Here is a 20,954-nt window from a genome sequence, read left to right as displayed (position 1 = left end):
ATGTACATGGCTTGAATAATCTCCATAGAAAAGCATTGCCAATAGAATAGTATGCTCTGTTGTTTGGAGTGATGGAGCACCATGTAATGCCGTTGGGATGAATTGAAGTGGCGTTTTGGCGATCCAGAGCTCATTATCTAACATCAGTAAATGACCTCACTAATGCGCTGGTGCAGTTTCAAGAAGCTGATGTTGGCAAACCTTACCCAAGATTAGTTAACATGTTGTTCTGCTAGTATGCTAGACCAGCACTTCACCCTAATATTTATCAGAATCCACATTTACAGGAGTTTTAAATCACAATATGTCTATTTTTACCTCAGATCATATCAGCATGTCTTTGACTGACTGCAGGAGACTCTAACACGGTGGTGTTTTGTGGTGGTATTCGTAGAAGCAGATGAAAATGAACCAAAGAAAATTGTTTATTAATCATGGAACTGACCAATGACACTGTGCTCTGTGAAGCTCGTCTGTGATGTTATTCTGCTTCTGACTTGTGATGCGTCTTGGAATAAGAAAACACATGCAAAAGCACATCTTTAGAAGTCAGTATATGGAAACAGCCCAGACCAAGGTCAGTATACAGTTACATCACTGCTTTTGCGGCTCCATGCAATCAAATCCTCACAGCAATGCTCCAGCATCTAGTGTAAATCCTCCCCAGAAGAGTAGAGGCTCTTACTGCAGCAAAGAGGGACAAACTCCTCATCAGTACCCTTGATATCAGAAAAAAACACTGGACAGGCAAGTGTTTACTCAAACTTTTGAACGTACAGTAGTGTAAAGAGGAAGTCGTATGGTAGCACTATATTTGGGTAGCCTACTGTAGATGCTTCGTAGATGCTTATCTTGCATTTAACTTACATTCTGCTATTAATTATCCTTTATTTTCCCTAATTAACCCAAACCTTAACCTCAACTCAAAATGCAAACCTAACCCTCACCATGGTCCTAAGCCAAACCCTGGTCCTATCCTAACCCTAACACTAACACTGTTGATATTCAACTTTCAACAGTTATATTCATAATATTCATCATATCATCATTCATCATATAATCATATTTAGATAATCTAAATAGGGGCTATTCAAATAAAGTGAGACTAGTTATACATATAGTGTAGGGTTCTCTTTGGTGTTTTGAGGGAGAAAAACAGAACAAAACAGACCAATCAAAACACACTTTGTCATGTTTGCAAGACGTTGTTTTAACATAGACATTCTTTTAGCATTTCACAGTAGCCATAAGCAGTAAAGACTTATCTTCATTAAGATTTGTTTTCATTAACTTCTAGTGAACAGTTTAGTCTTTAACATACCACTGTATTATACTTCAGTGCTGATGTGTGTGTGAACTTGACATATGGTGAGTTGTTGACATACGGGACAAGATTTACAGGTTAGGTTAATCCGTCATCTAGGTGCACCTGACACAATCTAGATATAACTATAGTGAGGTCATTTAGTCAAACAAAGTAATAAATGTATGTTACCAAGATATATATATGATTTTTTAACATCCTGAATTTATTAAATATTTTAAAATTAAATGGCCTGTTTCCCAGACCCACATTAAGCCAAATCTTAGACTAAAATGAATTTCAGTGTAGTCCAAAACTAGACTTAATCCATATCCAGGAAACTGCCCCAAAGTGTTTCATATGTTTGAATTGTGGAGTGTTTATGAAATGACTTGTCTCAGGCATTTAGAGTTTTGACAAGCCGTCTGAATTTATTAAGGGTGGTTCTCAGGGTCAGAGTAGCCAAGAACAACTAAGTTAATTTATTTATTTTAATTTAAAAGAACAACCCTTATTTAGCTATGTAAGCCTTCTTTGACTACAGAAACCTCTTTTGCTAGTTGGCAGAATGTCTGTGCCAGACTCAGCCACAAATGGATTAAGCTGTAATTTTGCTAGAAAAATTGGTGAATTAAGAAAGAAAAATGTTGTTTGTGCTATAAGGAGACACGCCTGGCATTTATAGCTGTAAGCAGGCAGGCTTGATGTTAGTCATAGACATGCACACAGATGACTTAGCAGTGTTGTTCAGACTTGTTCCTGTGTCTGACCTATAAGATAATCTGCTTCTAACATGGCAGTTAGTGACAGTGTGTGCGCACGTGTGTGTCTGTGTGACTTTTAAACAGAGTGCGTTTACTGCACACAGATTTTAGAAAGGGAAAAATTTTACACTAATGCATAGCAACGTCTTTCCAGTCTAATATCCTATACCTTCTAGTCTAATATCTTATCTGCCTTCTGTTTCTTGTTATGATGTTTTCACACCGCACCACCACCCCATTTCCTCCCTGCTCCTCAGTCTTGCCTCTGTTCATCCATGAGGGGTATGGCCTTCAGCAGCCAGCAGAAGTTCTCTTCCCTCATACAGTCATTCAGTCTCTTGTGTGATAATTTGAAGGCATGGTTCAAACTAGTAAACCCGTATTAACTCTGTGTACGTTTTGTGTGTGTTGTAGGTGAGCCGGAGTTTAAGTACATTGGAAACATGCATGGCAATGAAGCTGTGGGCAGGGAGCTGCTGATCTACCTGGCCCAGTATCTCTGTAACGAGTACCAGCAGGGCAATGACACCATTATCAACCTGATCCACTCCACGCGCATCCACATCATGCCCTCCATGAACCCCGATGGCTTTGAGAAAGCAGCCTCACAGGTAATAACCAGTAATGTACTGAACACAAGCTCACATGTGCATTTGATGCAAATGCTTGCTGTGAATAATTACCTTAATTTGCTATAACTTATATGTATATCTGGCATAATATACAGACGAGTGACAAATTAAAGGAAAAACCTTCTTATAGAAACAGTGACTACAATGACTACAGTGACATCTGTATTTAGATCTCTGGGAATACATCAGTAAATAGGGATGGAGATTGTGGTCAGTGTAGAGTTACATGTAAGGAAAAGCAGAAGAGCAACCTTTACTTGGGTGACTAGGAGAAGTAGTTTTACAACTACTACAACTAGGGATTCATAATAAGGGTGCAGTGTGTAAACCCCTTATTACACAGACTGGTGTAAAAAGGCACTGGGCTACAGAGATGTAGAAAAAAAGGTATGGTGAGATGAGTCATCCATCACCATAATCTAAGGGCATATGTGGCGTACACCAAGAAAACAGTACAAGCCTGAATTCTTGGCCCATACAGTGAGAAGGCTCTGTTATGCCATATGTGGCTAGTGGCATGGTTTGGATCCACTTGCCCCCATAGAGTAAAGAGTCACTGCAAATGAATACCAAGTTATTCTAACTGATCACCTTTATTCTATGATGAAATGTTTCCTATTTATCCTGTGTTAAAACATGTTATGCCCTTCACAGTCTCCAAATCTCAACCCAGTTGAACACATATGGGAGATTTTGGACTGACGTGTTTTGAAAGTGCTAACCACCACCACGTCAAAACAATAACAGAAGGAATGTTGTTCGGAAGAATGGTGTTTTATCCCTGCAGTATAGTTTAAGAAATGTGTAGAATCTATACCAGGGAAGCACAGAGGCTGCTTTTTGGGCTTGTGGTGGCCAAACACCTTAGTAAGATACTTGATGTTGTTTTTTGTTACTGGTCTGTATGTTTGATTGTGCATGTTAATGATTGAATGTAATTTCATTGACTTACCCATTTTCAAGACACTCAAAGTAGTTTACGTATAATGGGATCAGTTACCACCAATAAGTAGCTATAGACATACAGTTCTGAAGGCTGGAATCTGTGTCTGTATGCGTGTAGTCTGGTGAGATGAAGGACTGGTTCGTGGGCCGCACCAACGCTCAGGGTATCGATCTGAACCGGAACTTTCCGGACCTTGACCGCATCGTCTACATGAACGAGAGAGAGGGAGGAGCTAACAACCATCTGCTGAAGAACATGAAGAAAGCTGTAGATGAAAATACCAAGGTGAGAGATTTAGACTACTAAAAAGTAATAGACTCAGAGATGAAAACCTCATCCACATTATTATGGAAATGGCCATCTTACATCTTACTATGTGTAAATCTCTTGTAACCATTTATTTGGTCAACACTAATATTAGAATAAGTACAGATAAATGCATTAAACTAAACTAAATAGCATAATAATGTACAGGCAAACACACTTACTGCCAGTAGAAATTGTTTTGAACTTGTGTCTTCTGCACAATACTGTATTTTTTGCAATAAAGGATAATACAGAATTAAAAAATAGGGTTGTAAAAATGAATTGATGCATCATGATGCTGTGATCTGAAGGAGGAAAATCATGTTTAGTGGTCTTGTAATGTTAAAATCAATAATAGCAATATTCAATATGCCCTTATTTTTGGACGGAATTTTTAAATAACAATTCCTGCAAAAAAGACTTGGTGTCTTGTGTTTTATATGTTCTACGACTGTGGAAATGGTTCCTCCAGTCCCATTTGTTTATTCAGTGGAATAATTCTGAATTACATAAATAAAATCAGATTGAATCTAATCAACGTGAAACATGGTAAAACATGAGATTTCATGATGCATTGAGTCACTTCCTAAAGAATCATGATTGCAATTGAATCATGACGTCAGAGAGTTCTTCTTTTTCTAAAGAACTGCATCATGATAGTAGTTTTTGAATGGCATTAGTTGTTCATGGTGAGGTGGGGTAGTATAACTGTTTGGGGTGTAAGACAATATTAATACACTTGAGTATCGCAATATTATGTTTTGTGATACTGTATCAATTCTCAAAAACACAGTATCAATTTATATTTTACATGCAAAGATTCCCATGCAGAGATGTAATGTCTATATTCAGACATTAGACTCTTCCACTCTAATGTAAACACCACTAACGTTAGCGTTAGCAAACCTAGCTGACTAGTAATGTTACCACCGATGGCTGAATCTGAAAGACTTAGACCGGTGTTCTAACAATATGTCCTACCAATCGAACAAGCTCATTACTATTGCATAGCAGCTTGTGTTTTTAATGTTAACTCAGCCTTACTTAGAGTGTACTGTACAGTCTGTTGTATTGCCCAGCTTAATATTACTAACTTACCCCTGATAAGCTGATTTACGTAAAATATCCTACTTAAATGCTGGTAACATTTTTTGATAAGGAGATTTAGACGAGGCTTAAGTCAGAAATTGTGCAGCAGTTATTATTACAAGGTCTTGGGCACCAGAATGTAACTACAGCGCTGTTTAAGGTGGAACGGACTTCAGCTTTGTGTGATTTAGGCTGTCAGAATGCCCTACGTATGGTTTTGTGTAGGGAGCTGCCTATAACAGCACAATGAGTCAGAACAAGGCTTCAGTAATATGATGAATACAACAGAGTCTCGTTACATACATAACTTACCCTCCCGACAACACATCGCTGACATCACTGTGCCCAAAATGTACAAGAAGGTAAAAACAAACTTTTGTTTTATTTCTTTTAGTGAACTTTTTCTGTTACTCAGATTTTATGCATATAGTGGTGTGTTTTTTATACTAAAATTAGATTTGAAAAATTGCAGTATATCAGCTTGCTTACAGTATCACAGTATCGCACATCATCGCAATAAATTTTATCGTAACCCGTGGGTCGTGATATGTATCGTATCGCCAGGTTCTTTCAAATACACAGCGCTTACTAATCTTTAGTTTTAGATTTAGATTTTACTCTAGTCAGAATCTGCCATGTCAGTAATTTTCACAGACTGTGCTGTCCTACATCATTAAAGATTTCAGCACCTTTTGCCTATTATAAACCAAACCCCAGGTCATAATAATAATGTGCAAATTATAATGTTGTTGAATATTTCATCGTATCCTGTGGAAAAGTAGTTTTCATGTAAAAAAAAGTTTGAATTCATGCTGCAATGTTGAGATATGAATGTAAATCCCTAAGCCAGCACACACCAGGCAAAAAGAACATCCATGGAAAAAAGTTTAAAATCAATGAAAATTGAACAGTAAACCAAATAACAACTTGTTAACTTTAATTTAATTAAATTTTTTAATTCATGACCGTTATCAAACAAAGTATTAGTTAAACTTTCTGTGCTGCATACAGATTTCTTAGTTGGTCTGCCAGGCTTGGAACGATTACACAATCACTTGTCAGAATGCTGAAAGGGTAAACAAATTTACTGAGCTCTTTTACAAAGTATATGTATATTGAGCAGAGTGGCTGATTTGGCTATGTATCGGTTTGGAGAAAGGATGTATGTAGAACTGTCTTGCTGCACCACTTGGCAGCGCTACCGCTGCTGTATGGGAATGTCCAGTGCATGCGAGCCTTAGAAGTCATGCTGCCATGTCGCTCATGTCACACGGAGGTAGTATGTGTAAGACAGGCGTTAATGACACTGCATTTGCTTAACACAGCTAGATGGTTAAATTAAACAAAACTATGATTAAATGTTTGGATATACTTATAGCATATTGCACATAGAACGTTTTTGATGTGACAGAAGTGGGTAGTTTTTGAGTAGCTACTCCCATCTCTGTAATTCACTGCAAGATTTTTTGTCCCATGAGAATTGGTCAAAAACATAGACGTATTGTGGTAAAATTGGATTTCCTCCCTCCTCATGTAAAACCAATATGGTCTGAATAGTGCTTCAGACTTCCTGTGACAAGTGTGTGCTGTTACCAGTAAAAAAGAAGTGTCATCTCTGCGTTTGTGTATGTGCAGCTCGCTCCTGAGACAAAGGCAGTGATTCACTGGATCATGGACATTCCGTTTGTGCTGTCGGCCAACCTTCATGGAGGAGACGTGGTGGCCAACTACCCATATGACGAAACTCGCAGCGGTGAGAACCCACGCACCCTCTCACTTTACCCACAGCATGAGCAGGCACAGCACAAGCAGACATGCTGAGGGTTTATTGGTTTGTGGGGAGGTCCACACATACATTTTGACCCAAAACAGGAGCTTTCACAGTGGTGGTTCTTCATATTATTCTGTTTGTTAGAAATTGAAAGAAGTTGTCTGACAAAGTTCAAAGGAGAACAGGATTACCTTTTTACCCTGTAGGCAGGTGATTGTAGACATAGCCAAGAACTGCTTTCTATAGATATTTTCAGATGATTCTGCCCTTGTTGGACTCAAAGAAATAATTATTGATTTTAACATTTTTTAGACTTAAGTATCTTAGTGTCCACTTGAATAGCAAATTGAACTGGAAATACAACTCTGATTTTGTATTTAGGAAAGCCCAGTGCAGATAATTCTTTATGAGGTAGTTTGACATGAGTAGGATTTTTTTTTCAGGGTGTTGTAGCAGGTGTCCTCATTTAATGCTGTGCTTTGCTGGGGGAACAGAATCAATAAGTTGATCAAAAGAGCAGGTAATACAAGTGGTCTAACCTCTGATTCTTTAGAGGTCATATTACAGAAGAGAACAAGGGCAAAACTGCAGACTGTCTTGGGGCTAGAAACTCATTCCACCACACAGTGGTTTTAGTGGTCTTCAGAGTTCACTGAGTAAGTTATTGTTGCTGCCAAAAAGTTTGGCTGAACGACTGAACAGGTCTTTTGTCAAACTTTTTTATTGAGCTTTTGAGAAAATGTATGGATCTGTCTGTTTTTAAATTGTCTGTATTGTTTTGTATTTTATGTCCTGTGGATGGTGGCATTTGACTTTCCCCTATGGGGATTATAATGAAGTTTTTTATTTCTATCTGTCTGTCTGAACAAAGCCTGTAGGAAAACACATAAATGTTAAAATACCTGTGGTCCTAGTTTCACAGAACCACACCTGTTTAACAGCCACATTTATAAGCCTCAGTAAAAAACATGAGGGAGGGTTTAAGAGCAGCAGAGGACTGGGGAAAAAAGGAAAGAACAGTTTAATTGAAGGTTTGAAATGAGTAGCAGATGTTACAGCAGGTGGAGTTTATGTGTGTAAGTGTGCAATTATAGATGTACGACATGGAAGAGGTTTATCACGTTATGTTTCCATGTTATTCCGTACTGACAAATATATGTTCCTAACCTAAAATGTTTAGTCTGGATATTATTTTGGTCTTTTAAGATAACAAAAAGCACATTTTGTTAAAATATATTTGAAATTGTGGGCTTTGCAGTTCAACCTGCAACACCTTTAAAACTGTCTAAACTATCAGTACAAATATGGATAAAAAAAATGTGCCTTTTTTGTGACAATCTCTTGTTGTTCCAAAACATTTCCATCTAACTCATAGCCTTTTATACACTATATAATTTCAACACTGAAAATAGCTTGCAAGCCAAATCTGCTAACTTCTTCACTGGCTTGTGCTGTTGTGACTAAATGTGTAGACATGTTCTCCCTCCTTGTTTAGTGGATAAAAGGCTACTGTTTAACGTTCAAGCTTTTGGCACTGATATCGACTTTATCCTACCTGCTCATTACCAAAAGTTAAAAAAAAAGCTTGATGTCACTAATTATGGACACTAAACAGGACAGTTTGCAATGCATAATGACTCTTTATCACCCTTTATGTCTCTCTTTCCTCTTCTTTTTCTTTGTAGGCTCTACTCACGAGTACAGCGCAAGCCCTGATGACTTGGTGTTTAAGAACCTGGCCAAGGCGTACTCCAGCTACAACTCCGTCATGTCGGACCCTAAGCGGCCGCCATGCCGTAAGAATGATGACGACTCCAGTTTCAAAGAGGGCATCACCAATGGAGGGGCCTGGTACAGCGTGCCTGGAGGTACAGCCCTACATGCTCTATCTGTCAACATGTTCAAATAAAATTTGGAATCATTTGTTACGTTAGTATTTTTTGACATTTAAGTGCAATAGTAACTTGTACAATGTTGATTTAGAAACGTAGGAAACGTGTTTATAGATGTTTTGAATATGTAAAATATTTAAAATATTTTAGGACCAGCAATACTTAATTAATAATTATATTTTTTAATTTAAAAATGTAAGTAACTTTGCTGCCTTAAAACTTCAAGTTCATTAAACTTCAAATTATCAGTTAACAGAATTTAAAACACTGATTATAATACATTAATTATTCACAAACAATTGTGTCAAGTTATTTGCTACGACATTGACCAGCACTTTTGAAATACCAGGTATTCTTGATAGCTAATGAATGTCTGTGTCAATATTAGGGCCCACCCGATATGAAAAGTTTATGATCAATACCAATTTGAAGGGGCTAATAATTCTGATAAACAATAATATCAGCCAATGTAATGTTAATATTTATATAGATTTAGACTATAATGTTACTTTCCAGTAGTTTCAGCTAAGTGTGCTTTATTGACATGTGATTGTCATTTGTCCACTCTGAGTTGTGAAGTATGACTGTTTTCAATTGACACATTTCTTAAACTCAAAGAAATAGCAAGACTCATGATGAGTTTTGTGTTGAGTTCACCAGTAAACTTCGTAGAGCAGGTGTGTGTGTGTGTGTGTGTGTGTGTGTGTGTGAAGGGATGCATATTTGCATTTCTAGTACCCTATTCAAAAGTTTGTTTTCAGATAAGCAGCATTTGCTTATTGGTTGTTTTCGTAGTCTTAAATAATATATATATATATATATTGTATTTCTTTTGTGTTATAACATTTTATTCTAAAGATTGGATCTAGATTTTACATGTATCTGTTTTTTTATGAATTTGGTGTTTTGTGTTCACCAGTTAAGCCTGTATTGCTGTTATATAATGTAGTTAAACAGGAGGGTGGTGCTTCATATTGGGCTCCTCACCCTATCATCATACGACTATTAAATATCACACACAACTGTCCAGCTAATACATGTAGCCCTACTTGACTGTATAAATCACTTGCTCATCCCCAAAGGACTATCAGATCATATCTGCTGCTACATAACTGTACCAAATCACATGCACTGTATAAATAAGTTTCTTTCTTTGTTCTCTTATCTGTCTCTCAGGCATGCAAGACTTTAACTATCTGAGCAGTAACTGTTTTGAGATCACGCTGGAGTTGAGCTGTGATAAGTTTCCTCCAGAGAACACCCTCAAAATGTACTGGGACCAGAACCGCAACTCCCTCATCAACTACATAGAGCAGGTGAGTGTGTGTGTGTCTATAGTGATGCATATTTGCATTTCTAGTTTCCTATTCAAAAACTATGATTTCAGATAACCAGCATTTGTGCATTGGATGTGTTGGTAGGTAGGCCAGTTCAGGTAGCAGGCACATATTCAAATAACCGTATAGAAAAACTATGGTATTTTTCTTTCGCTTTACCTATTTGACAACATTGGCGCTCCAGCTGACACGCTATCACTTTGTCTGCTTCAGAATTAGGGAACATCTGAAAATCACCATAAGAAAAAGTGCTGTGTCCAGACATATTAGATGATGTACTTATAAAGACACTATGACTAAAAATAAACAATCATTTTCTTCTGGTGACTCTGAAGATGAAGCATGTGAGTTGAATTAATAGTTGTCCAATAAAAGAACACAATAATAGGACAGGTCAGTAAATATTATGGTTGTAGTATGTTGTCATTTTATATTTTGGTCATGAAAGTGTAATTAATGTAGTAATGAAGAACAGAAACATGACTGTTTTTCCAAAAGCTGTGAGACATTTCTTTCAGTGAAACCTGACGCTGTGGTCCGACAGGCTCCCCACAGATCCTTGAGTAGTCTTACCAAATCTTAAAGCTGATAGTGAAAATTTAAGGTCATACAATGTCTGTAAATGTCTTAATTTTTTGCCATTAGATGTGGTAAATTTAGGGACGTCCGGGCACGTTCAGGATCAGGTATCGGCTAAAATAAGCCCAATCCAGTTGTTTTTTGCGCAGTTAACTTCACATTATTGAGGTGTCTTAAACAGACATTATTCCACAACATGCAGCAGTGAGGATCGTTTTCAGAAGATAACCACCCTGTAGTGTTGTGGTGTTAATTGGCAGAGTAACATAATCTTAACTAAATTGTGCAGCTTTCTTATCTATGAAAACACAAAAAGTGAATCGGGCCAGTTATTGGGTGATACTCAATATTAATGGAAACTGATCAGATCAGGGGTCAGAAAACGAACTGGAAGGCCCTAATTACACTGTAAGATGATGCCTAAAGACAGTGTTGAAAACTGGATTATTTTATATATTAAACTAATCCAGAACACTTAAACAAAATATCTAGCCAACAGCAGTCATGTGGTCAAAACTGAATGATGAAGAACTAGAGGACAGCAGAAAAAAAGTTGGGTATTAAAAGGTATTTAAAAGCACTGAATTTTTAAATTATGCAGCAACCCTGTCTGAGGATATGATAAAATGTACACTGTACCATGTAGGCAGTTTTTGTAGGCATGAGATCTGCCTGCAGCACCATGTGTGTTCAATCAGCGCAACTTAATCATGCATTCTAGGTATAATGAATTTGGTATTAATGCAAGATCCCAGCCTACTTTAAAATTTTAGTTATGTTTATGTGTAGGAATACTTGCTGTGGTTTGCCTGAAAGAATCAATAAATGAACAGGTAATAAATGTTTTTTTGTTTTTTTTTGTTTTTTTCATTACTGGGCGCTGTTACTGCGGTACCTCAGTCAACCATCCATGGGTCACAGGCCTGTTTGTAAAACTTGTGGTTGTAGGATATAAGTGTTTGTGTATATTTGACCCCTCTTGTCTTCCGGCAGGTTCATCGTGGAGTAGCAGGCTTTGTGCGTGATCTTCAGGGCAATCCCATCTCCAATGCCTCTATTTCTGTGGAGGGCATCGACCACGACATCACCACAGGTGCACACACAAACACACCCATACAATGCTGTGCAAATGTCTTAGACAGCCATGAAAACTGTTTAAAACTATTTAACTCAGTGATAAAATCACTATATAACATTAGAAAAAAATGACAAACATGAATACTGTGAACAGAACAAGAATTCTTATTGTTTTCAATAAAGTAATTTATATATATTACCATTTGCTAGGACTTTTGCACAGTACTGTATATTGTTGTTATTATATCAAACCAATTTAAAACATGCTGCACTTTGCATTGTGTGAACATTTTCTGATTAATGGACCAGTAGAAAAGGTACATACGCATATAAATGATGTTAAGAACTTTTTTCCGTTCTCCCATAAAGGGAGAAAATATTCTCATAATGTACATTATGATGGTGGTAAACAAATGCAAGAGTATGACATTTCAGTATATATGTTAAATAAACATTTAATTAAAAAAAATGTGACAAGGTATTAGATGGGGAGAACATGGCAGAGAATTAACCTGCTTAGACTTTAGAGTAAATATGATGGAATAGGCTGCCACCTGGTGGCTGCTTAAAGTATTACAGCAGCACATCAGCAACAAGATAACTGTTCGATCAGTCTCCCCATTTGATATGAAGTATTGTTCATATTTGTAAAAATCAGTCTGCACAGGGACAGCAGATGAAAGCAATTTGGCTAAATCTGGCACATCATAAAGCAGCCGTGTTTTTGTTAAAGGGGAATTCCACCGAAATTTTTGCATAATTCAATAGTTCAGATGAAAACAAAGTTATTCAGAGAAATTTGATGTAAAATCCTCTGTTCAGGAGAGACTTGCTGAGTCACATTGGTGGTGATAGGAACCAGACATCTGAAACATTTAATGCCTCTAAAAGGTGTCTCACAAAAAGCTAGTACATGATATGGTTACAAACATTTTAGATAGGGTTTTGGCCTAAAATGGATAAGGCAAAGTAGCACCTAAAAGGAACGTATTTTTCAAAATTATCATATTTTGCATATTACATTACATGTGTTACATATTAAAAAACTTGTATAGGTTCACTGGTGTTTTTGGATAGTAAATAAAATTGCTATATTCGTACTGTGTACATCGTAACCTCTGGTTCCGGTCATCACCAGTGTAAAGTTTCTCTACAATGCACCATTTCACATTAAACCACTCTAAATGACGTAAATTTTGAAAAAAAGGTAGGAGACCTTTTTAACTAAGCAAATACACTAAATCAAAAAATGTATTTAAATGTATTTTGTTCTACACAGTATTCTCGTATTTTATAGGTAACACACTTCTCTCCCTCTCTCTTTGTCTCTCTCTTTGTCTCTCTAGCTAAGGATGGTGATTACTGGCGTTTATTGACTCCTGGTAATTATAAAGTTTCTGCGTCAGCTCCTGGGTACCTCACTGTAATCAAGAAAGTGGCCGTCCCCAACAGTGCCGCTACCCGGGTAAACACCTTTACTGACCTCACAACACTCAATTTCATTACCATTCTTTATGAAGCACTTTGATGATTCATGAAGGCTGAAATTTCATCATGATTCACTTTGATGTGATTATTTCGGTACGATCCATTTGTAAAAATACACTTGAATTAGGGCCGCATGATAAATCATATTTTTATCAGCATGAAGATATGAGTTTCTGCGATAAACACACCATTAAGGGACGTGATGAGAGAACGGATCAATTTACATGCACAGTGCCAGAGTGACGCAATTACATTGTCAGGAAAAGAGTGTTAGAAGGTACTTCCTGTGCTGGGCTTGAACTGTGCACTCCCTCATGGAGAGAAAATAACTTTACCATTCAGCAGAATAGCTAGTAGAATACTGATTAGCTGTTGAAATCTGTAAACTGATCTGATTAAGTAATCTGATGACTTTCCATTACTTTTGGACTATGTGACTTTTTAAAGTCATATATTTACATAAAGACAGAAGAAAAAACATTTCAGGAAGTCTTTTTCAACAAGAATTTAACACAAGGCAAACAGAAAAACTGCCCTGTTTTATTAAATAAAATGATAGATTAGAGGTGACTCAATCATCTGCTGCTGTTTGTACTTTCATTCGAGAATTGGCTGTTAAAAAATTATGAAGCAGCTCATTTTGTGCCTCAAACCAGGTCACTGATCTCACATTGAGCAAAGTGGCCAAATCTGAGTGGATTATATCTCTTACACAAAGATAACAAATTCGTACAGTATAAATGTGAGTTTAAATGTACTTGTGAGCAGTAAAAATAGTATGAAGTTCATCAACAGTAATTATAAACAGAGACCATGCTAGTAACTCTGACTGGCCATCATTTGTGTTTTATCTGCTAAAAGGCCTGTATTTGTTTATAAGGCTTTGTGTGCTGCTTGGGATGATCACATTTGCAATGTAATATGTAGTCACTCCCTCAGCCCACAGAAGTCAATGTATAGTACTAGTTTATACTAGTTTAAAAAGGTGTAATTTCACATGAAAACTCAAGTCAGAGCTTATTCTTTTAGTAACAAATAATAATTTACACATATTAATATTTTGCTCCCATCATTCAAAACATTTTGAAGAAAGAAATCATATATGTGAAAATGAAACTAACTCTACCAGTCATGTGACAGTGCTTTCTTTCACATTTGGGAGCTCTTTGTTAATGTTTGCTCACTTCAGCATTAAAATCCAGCAAAAGTTCGATTCATAGTCAGACAAAGTGTGTAATTTATGGAGCAAGAAAGAAGAATAGAAGAGTTTACCATCAAATGAGTTTACTACTGAAGAATCAGGCAAGATGGGAAACCAGGTGAAACGCGAAGGATCTTCAGAAAAATGCTGCAGATCGTAGCTCTGCCATTAAAAATAGGCAGAACTAAAACTTCCCTAGATTTTATGTGGTTTGAATGTATTCCTGCTTTGTTGTTTTTATAATGTACCTGTACTTTGATTACTGTGTTTTTTCTGTAACTGTAACGGATTTCAGTTACCTTTTTTTGTATCTTGATTACAATACATGTATTCTGTTACTACCCAGCCTTGATGCACAGCTAAAAAAATCACTCTGTCTTGAACATCTAGCCTGTAGAAATACTTAAAATGTAATGATTCTCACTCTTAGTGTTGTGTGTGAAATGTTGTACTGGCTACTATCACAACAAATGTGCATCACTATAAGGAGCTCTTTCAGTAAATGTGTATTTGTTAATTTGTGTATGGAAAAAAAATCTTTTTCATACTCTTTCCTCTTAGCTTGACTTTGAGTTGGAGTCATTGGAGGAAAGGAAGGAGGAAGAGAAGGAGGAGCTCATGGATTGGTGGAAGATGATGTCAGAGACACTCAACTTCTAACTGGCCAAACCAGTCACTGTCAGGTTCTGATCGACTGAGGGTATCAAGAGCATCCTGGGTGTAAAATATCTAATCATTGTTGTACGTGTGCTCGCCCACATTATGGTAGCTTTTTCTTTTTTTTTTTTGTTTTTTTTGTTTTTTTTTGAGGGGCACTACATGTGGACTCTATCATATATTAATCATATCTTGTATATACAGTACTATAAGTGCTGCATTAAGACAGAAGCAGGTTAAGTTGGGCTCTTCTCAGCCAGAAAGAAGACCTGTGGAAGTCTGCACAATCGTAGACTGTAGTTTCACGTTATAAAGGGTCCTAATGTCGTGCTCTTCGGTAAAGAATCACTGTTTGTCTTATTGATGGGTTCTTTTTTGGCAAATATTGGTAAAACATCTAGCTTATGGGTGTTGTTGCTACAAAACATCAATTGTCCACTATCTGCGTATGTGTCCACATAGACACACATTTACCAACACACACACACACACACATTCAGGTAGTGAATAACGCAGATGGTGTGGTTTTATTGATCAATTTATCTTTCCTTTTTGAACCATGTGCTGACGTTGTTGTTGTTCCGTAGCCGCGGTCACCACTTCCACCAACCAATCAGAAAGCACTGTGTCGTGAACGAATGTACGTGTTGAAATTACTCATATCAATCACTATAGATTACGATTGTGACCAGTTATGACTGAAGCCAATGTAGAAGATTTATGCTTTGCATCTCCATCTCTGTTGAAACACTGTCCTGTGGATTTTAACGTTTTTGTTTTTCTTTTTTGCTATTTTAAAAGGGAGTTGCATCGATAACTCACCTCATATGTCGTTTTAATGATATTATTGAATATTTAAACTGATTCTGAATGCTGAAGAATGTTATCAGTGAACTCCTTTAATATTAGAACTCTATAGGAACCTAAGTAATTCTATTATAGTTATAAGCTTGTATTATGTATGTTCTTAAAGTTACACTTTGAATTTAAAGCGGCACAAACGTGAGTTATTTCTGTAAAGATAGAGATATAGAAAGGCGCGTAGGCTTTTATAAACTATACCAAAATGCACAGCTGTGTGATAACGAGAACAATCGACGGTCTTTATTTAACGAACACTCTGTAATATACAAATCCTGCAACTGTAAATGTCTGTTTACCATCCCACTATATGTATCATTAAGATAAGAAGGTATATTTAAACTTGCACTGCAAAATCCCCTGTGTTAAAACAACACCTACAGCAACAGTGTAAGCTCTCCTGTGCAGGTGTTCATTTAACGCTTAGGATTTTGCTCTTCAGCAGCACTACACACGAATGCACACAAACCTACTGAAGTATTAATGACGTCATAAAAACTGTCTAAACCTCTAACGCTTCAATATCTGTCTCCCGTTCAGAGCTTTATGAAGAGTTTCAGTCATATCAGAGTTAAACCCAAAGCCATAACGCTAAAGATGATTTAAAACCCATGCTTCTATTTCTCCTCCCAAATTTAAGTGGTACGTCTTGTATATGAATGTAACGATGATTTTAACTGAATTCAATTCACAAATTAAACTTCCCTTTCTGTTGTCAGTCTGCTGTCTTTCTGTCTTTTATTTGCTTTTCTGCCTTTGCTCTGTTTATCTGTGTCATGTGGATCCTTAAAAAGCCTTTGAGAGTACTTTTTACTATTAGAGTATTAAATTTAGGGATGTCCAGGCTTATTTTTAGATAGGGTACTAGTTAAAATAAGCTCAGTCTAGTTCAAATCCTTTGTTTTGTTTTTGCTCTGTTTATTCCACTGTCGTAGAAACAGCATCAACTGATATTTTCCCAGTCGGGTCTTCTACACCTTTGATTTCTGCAAAATAAATCATTATAATCTATTATAAATCAGCCATTTAATAGAATCATATTGTGCTTAAACTCTGCAGGTATTGTAGTAACAGCCTTAGTTTACTGTTAAGTTTGGTTAGAAACAAAAGGATTAAATTCTTGAAAATTATTCAGTCAGGATTTCTTTTCCACTGTGATATCTAGGTAGATCCGGTCAAGTGAGCTCTCCCATTGGTTAGGACTTCAGGAGCTGAATAGGAAGCCTAACATGTTTTGTGAGAAAGACGTCACTCTAGGCCTTCTGGAAGAGCTAGATACATCACTGACAGTGAGTAAACGTGGTAGCCTGACCAGTGCGCTTCAGTCATATGTCAGAAATGTAAAACAGAGGCAGATCTGTGTCAGGACTGAAAGCCACTGTAAAACTACTACAAGGTAAAATGTTAATGTCTGTTGAAGCTTCAAATGAAGCATGGAATGTTTCAGAAACTTCAAATGTCTATGTTCAATCATGTAGAATCCCACTGATAGCGCTAGTAAAAATTAGTGTTATAACAGGGGTGTGTTTTTCTTGTTTTTGACCAGGTTTTGACATTTATGGCCCAAACTGAAGGCCCACCTCTACACTGTAGAAAGTGGCTCATCAGATCTACTTAAAAAAATAACTTCATGTGGTAACAAGAAAATTAACTAGTTTTATTCAACCTAAATAAATAATTTGAATCAATGATTCTTTCAATCAAAGTAATGTTTTGAGTTGAATAAACTAGTTCATTTGCCTGTTACCACATTAAGTAATGTTTTTTAAGTAGATCTGATGAGCCACTTTTTACAGTGTAATAGTCATGGTTCACCACTGCATTATTTACAACCTGCAGCAGTGAAGTGGTTTAAATATCTATAGTCTGGAGCTGCTGTGATGTGGAAAATGAATGTGTGTAATATCTGCACTGCATGTGCGTCTAAACATGGGCATGTAAGATGTGAGCAGCTGTTCTAGCATGTTTTTTGCCGCTTTTCACAAGTGACATTCTGCCACAAGCACGAAAAAAATATACTCCCACCACGTTTTTCTCTTGCAAGCCGCGACCAGTTGAAAACGAAAGTATCACAGAAATGTTTTACTGGATGCGGCCTGCCACATCTGGTTTTAAATCGACGTTATGCACATACTAAAAATGACTTTTAGACAAAGGACACAAAGACTGGAAAAGACTCAGCATCAGCTGAAAATCTATATCAAAGGACTCAGATGGGGGGTGAATTGGGCATCCCTAATCAAATTCCAAGATGATTCCTACAGAACAGCTTGTACATCAAACTAGTCTGCCAACCAAAACTACTCAGTGGTCAGAAACTAGAGAAAGGCTTTTAATAAATGTGCAGAAAATGTCATATATGAGTGTTTTCTGTGGAGAATGTATTAACTTATTTTCATTGTATTGACATTGTGTTGACATACGGGGCCTGAAACTATAGTGACTGACATTTGTTAAATGTTTAACACTGTTATGAAGCATTATTCCCAAGTAATGGGAGGCATATAGCAAGAATGCTGCATGTATTTCTGCTTGAGCTAAAGTACAAAATTTCAATATAATAAAAGTCCTATATTTGTTTATGAACAGTTGTATGCAAAAGTTTGGGCACCCCTGGTCAAATGATACGTTTTGTTGATTTTCTATTAGCTATTAGCTTGTTGATATTAGCTTCCTCTAATAGTTTATCTCCTCTACTTTCCTCCCAGTCCAAGATTTTGTCCACCACTTGTGTTTACACATAGTAAAATATGTATATAGAACTACCATATAGGTTCTATTACTTGAGAATAATGCTTCATAACAGTGTTATAAATGCTACAAATGTCCATAATTAAAAGCCGCTTACAACAGTGCAATATCATTTATGTCATAAAACATCTTGTATCATCCTGTGAATTCTGACATAAGCTGTTCAGGAGTCAAATGCTCAAGTATTGTTTTTTTTTTAAATATATGTTAATTAATGCTTATGCACGTGTTATGAAGTCACTATGTAGGTAGCCTTCAAATAAAGTTTTACACTATTTTTTGTGCATCACTGTGGGTAATAGAGTAACCAAACACCCCAACCCACCTCCCCATTGCCCCACTTACAGATGTATGCAAAAGTTTGGGCGCCCTGGTCAAATTTCATGTTTTGTTGGTTTTTGAAGTAAAAAATAGATAACACATCCTCCACAGAGAACACGTCTGCACTCTTTAATATACTACTGTTTATTTGATGCATTTAACGTACTAGGGGAAAAAGTAAAACTTAAAATGTAGGCTGTGCAAAAGTTATGGCACATTTTGTGTTTTATTTTTTCCCTAAATTTTTCCCTAATTTCTTTACCCTAATTGTACACTAAAATTGTAAATTTAAAATGTAAGTGTGTTCTCTGTGGAGGACTCATTTTCACTTAGAAAATCAGCAAAATTGCTAGCCTCCCTAAAAATCTCACTTGGAAATATATTACAGTACAAAGGGTAAATGTCATTATGTTCTGTTCATGTGACTTAATGTATTGCCCCACTGTAACATAATTATCCATGACTTCATGATAACACACGACCTCAAATGTTATATTGCTTTCATACAACAGTAAAATTAATGAAGTAGGAAATAAATAAATTAGGCTGTGAACGTGGCATTTAATGTTTTGATGTTAGCAATTCCTTCCCCCAAATTATAGTTCCTTAACAAGCAGCTCGTTGCTATGTCAGAGGACAGCCAGCAGTTCGTTCTCCAGCTCTTTACACTAAATTCCGAAACTGTCATTACCACTGAGCAAGCTTTTCAGTCGGCAGCTGTGACAGAAGAACATCTAAACAACCTGGAATTAGCCAGAAATTAACCGAATACCAATACAATTTAAATTTCTTATGTTCATTGCGTCCCCAAACAATAACAGGCCTCTACTGTTAGTGTTGGGATTGTGCACTTTTTTGTTTAAACATGCTTTACGTATTGCAAGCAGAAGTTTTCACCTCTTTCCAAACATTTCCCCATAACCAGTTAGTAGAATTATAATATTAAAACTCACCAAAAATAAACAAACAAATAAAACATGGAAAACTCATAACTTCCTCTCTGTGGTAACAAAATCTCATCTCCAAAATGAAAACTTCAGTAAGTAAGATTTTGGATCATTTCTGTTGGTCCATTCATCACGAATTGTTTACAGAGTTTTGATAGGACAGTGATGACATTTCCAAAGCCATAATTCTAGGCGAAGTTGGTCCTAAAGTTTTCAGTCATATTCTACTGCTGCATTTTGCTTAAGTAAAGTTAGTCAGGTTCCGTTGTCGCTGGGTGCTTGGGTAGCAGATCTGAGCAGCCTCTCTCATTATTCTTCCCGTGCCTATCAGCGGAGCTCGGATCAATAGTATCGATCGAGATGGAGCCAGCGCTCTGGTGCAGCTCGACAGTTGGCCTAGCGGGACTTCAGAATGCCTTAAGCAGCAATACCGTCCCTCCAAGGTGTGCCTGCCTCATTACTGTAAGCACAGCATGGTAAGAATAGCATTGATATGTATTTAATTAAAGATAAAAATAAACACAGGCCACGGTCTCCCTCGAGTGATGACCCCCATATCTAATGAAATGAATTAAACAACAGTACAAAGTTTTCACTGGGCAATTATTTTTGGACTACAGTGGCTTCTTTTGTACTTGTTATTGTTTGAGCTTGCTTGATGTTCTCTCTCTATTATTTTTATGCTCTCACTCATGTTTGTTTCTTATTTTGTAGCTCCACCTTGCTGATGTACAGTTAAGAGACTGTAGCTCATCTGTTAATGAAAAACTTATGTTAGCCATCCAATGATGAATGGAGTGGAGGATGGCTGGTAAATTGGGCATCGGCAGATGGGCTACAGTGTGTAGACAGTGAGTGGAAGTACAAGGTAGGTGTTTCTAATAAAGTGGCCAGTGAGGGAACGTTCAAGGTAGGTGTTTCTAATAAAGTGGACAGTGAGTGGAAGTACAAGGTAGGTGTTTCTAATAAAGTGGCCAGTGAGAGCAAGTACAAGGTAGGTGTTTCTAATAAAGTGGACAGTGAGGGGAAGTA

General features: G+C 36.8%; 1 protein-coding gene across 1 annotated transcript in view; it reads left to right on the top strand.

Moving 5' to 3' along the window:
- cpe (carboxypeptidase E) overlaps positions 1-16,621 on the top strand; it is a 32,966-nt gene extending 16,345 nt beyond the window's left edge. The window contains exons 2-9 of the mRNA XM_036582944.1: positions 2,482-2,678; positions 3,763-3,930; positions 6,676-6,793; positions 8,497-8,679; positions 9,880-10,019; positions 11,613-11,712; positions 13,043-13,161; positions 14,947-16,621. Coding sequence (XP_036438837.1) covers positions 2,482-2,678; positions 3,763-3,930; positions 6,676-6,793; positions 8,497-8,679; positions 9,880-10,019; positions 11,613-11,712; positions 13,043-13,161; positions 14,947-15,045 — 1,124 coding nt within the window. The 3' untranslated portion in view covers positions 15,046-16,621. The remainder of the gene's footprint in view (positions 1-2,481; positions 2,679-3,762; positions 3,931-6,675; positions 6,794-8,496; positions 8,680-9,879; positions 10,020-11,612; positions 11,713-13,042; positions 13,162-14,946) is intronic.
- Positions 16,622-20,954: the final 4,333 nt, after the last annotated feature.

The sequence above is a fragment of the Colossoma macropomum genome, unplaced genomic scaffold (genome assembly GCF_904425465.1).
Source record: "Colossoma macropomum unplaced genomic scaffold, Colossoma_macropomum, whole genome shotgun sequence".
Lineage (NCBI taxonomy): Eukaryota > Metazoa > Chordata > Actinopteri > Characiformes > Serrasalmidae > Colossoma > Colossoma macropomum.
The sequence above is the reverse complement of the archived record's forward strand: the minus strand, read 5'-3'. Positions and strand labels throughout refer to the sequence as shown.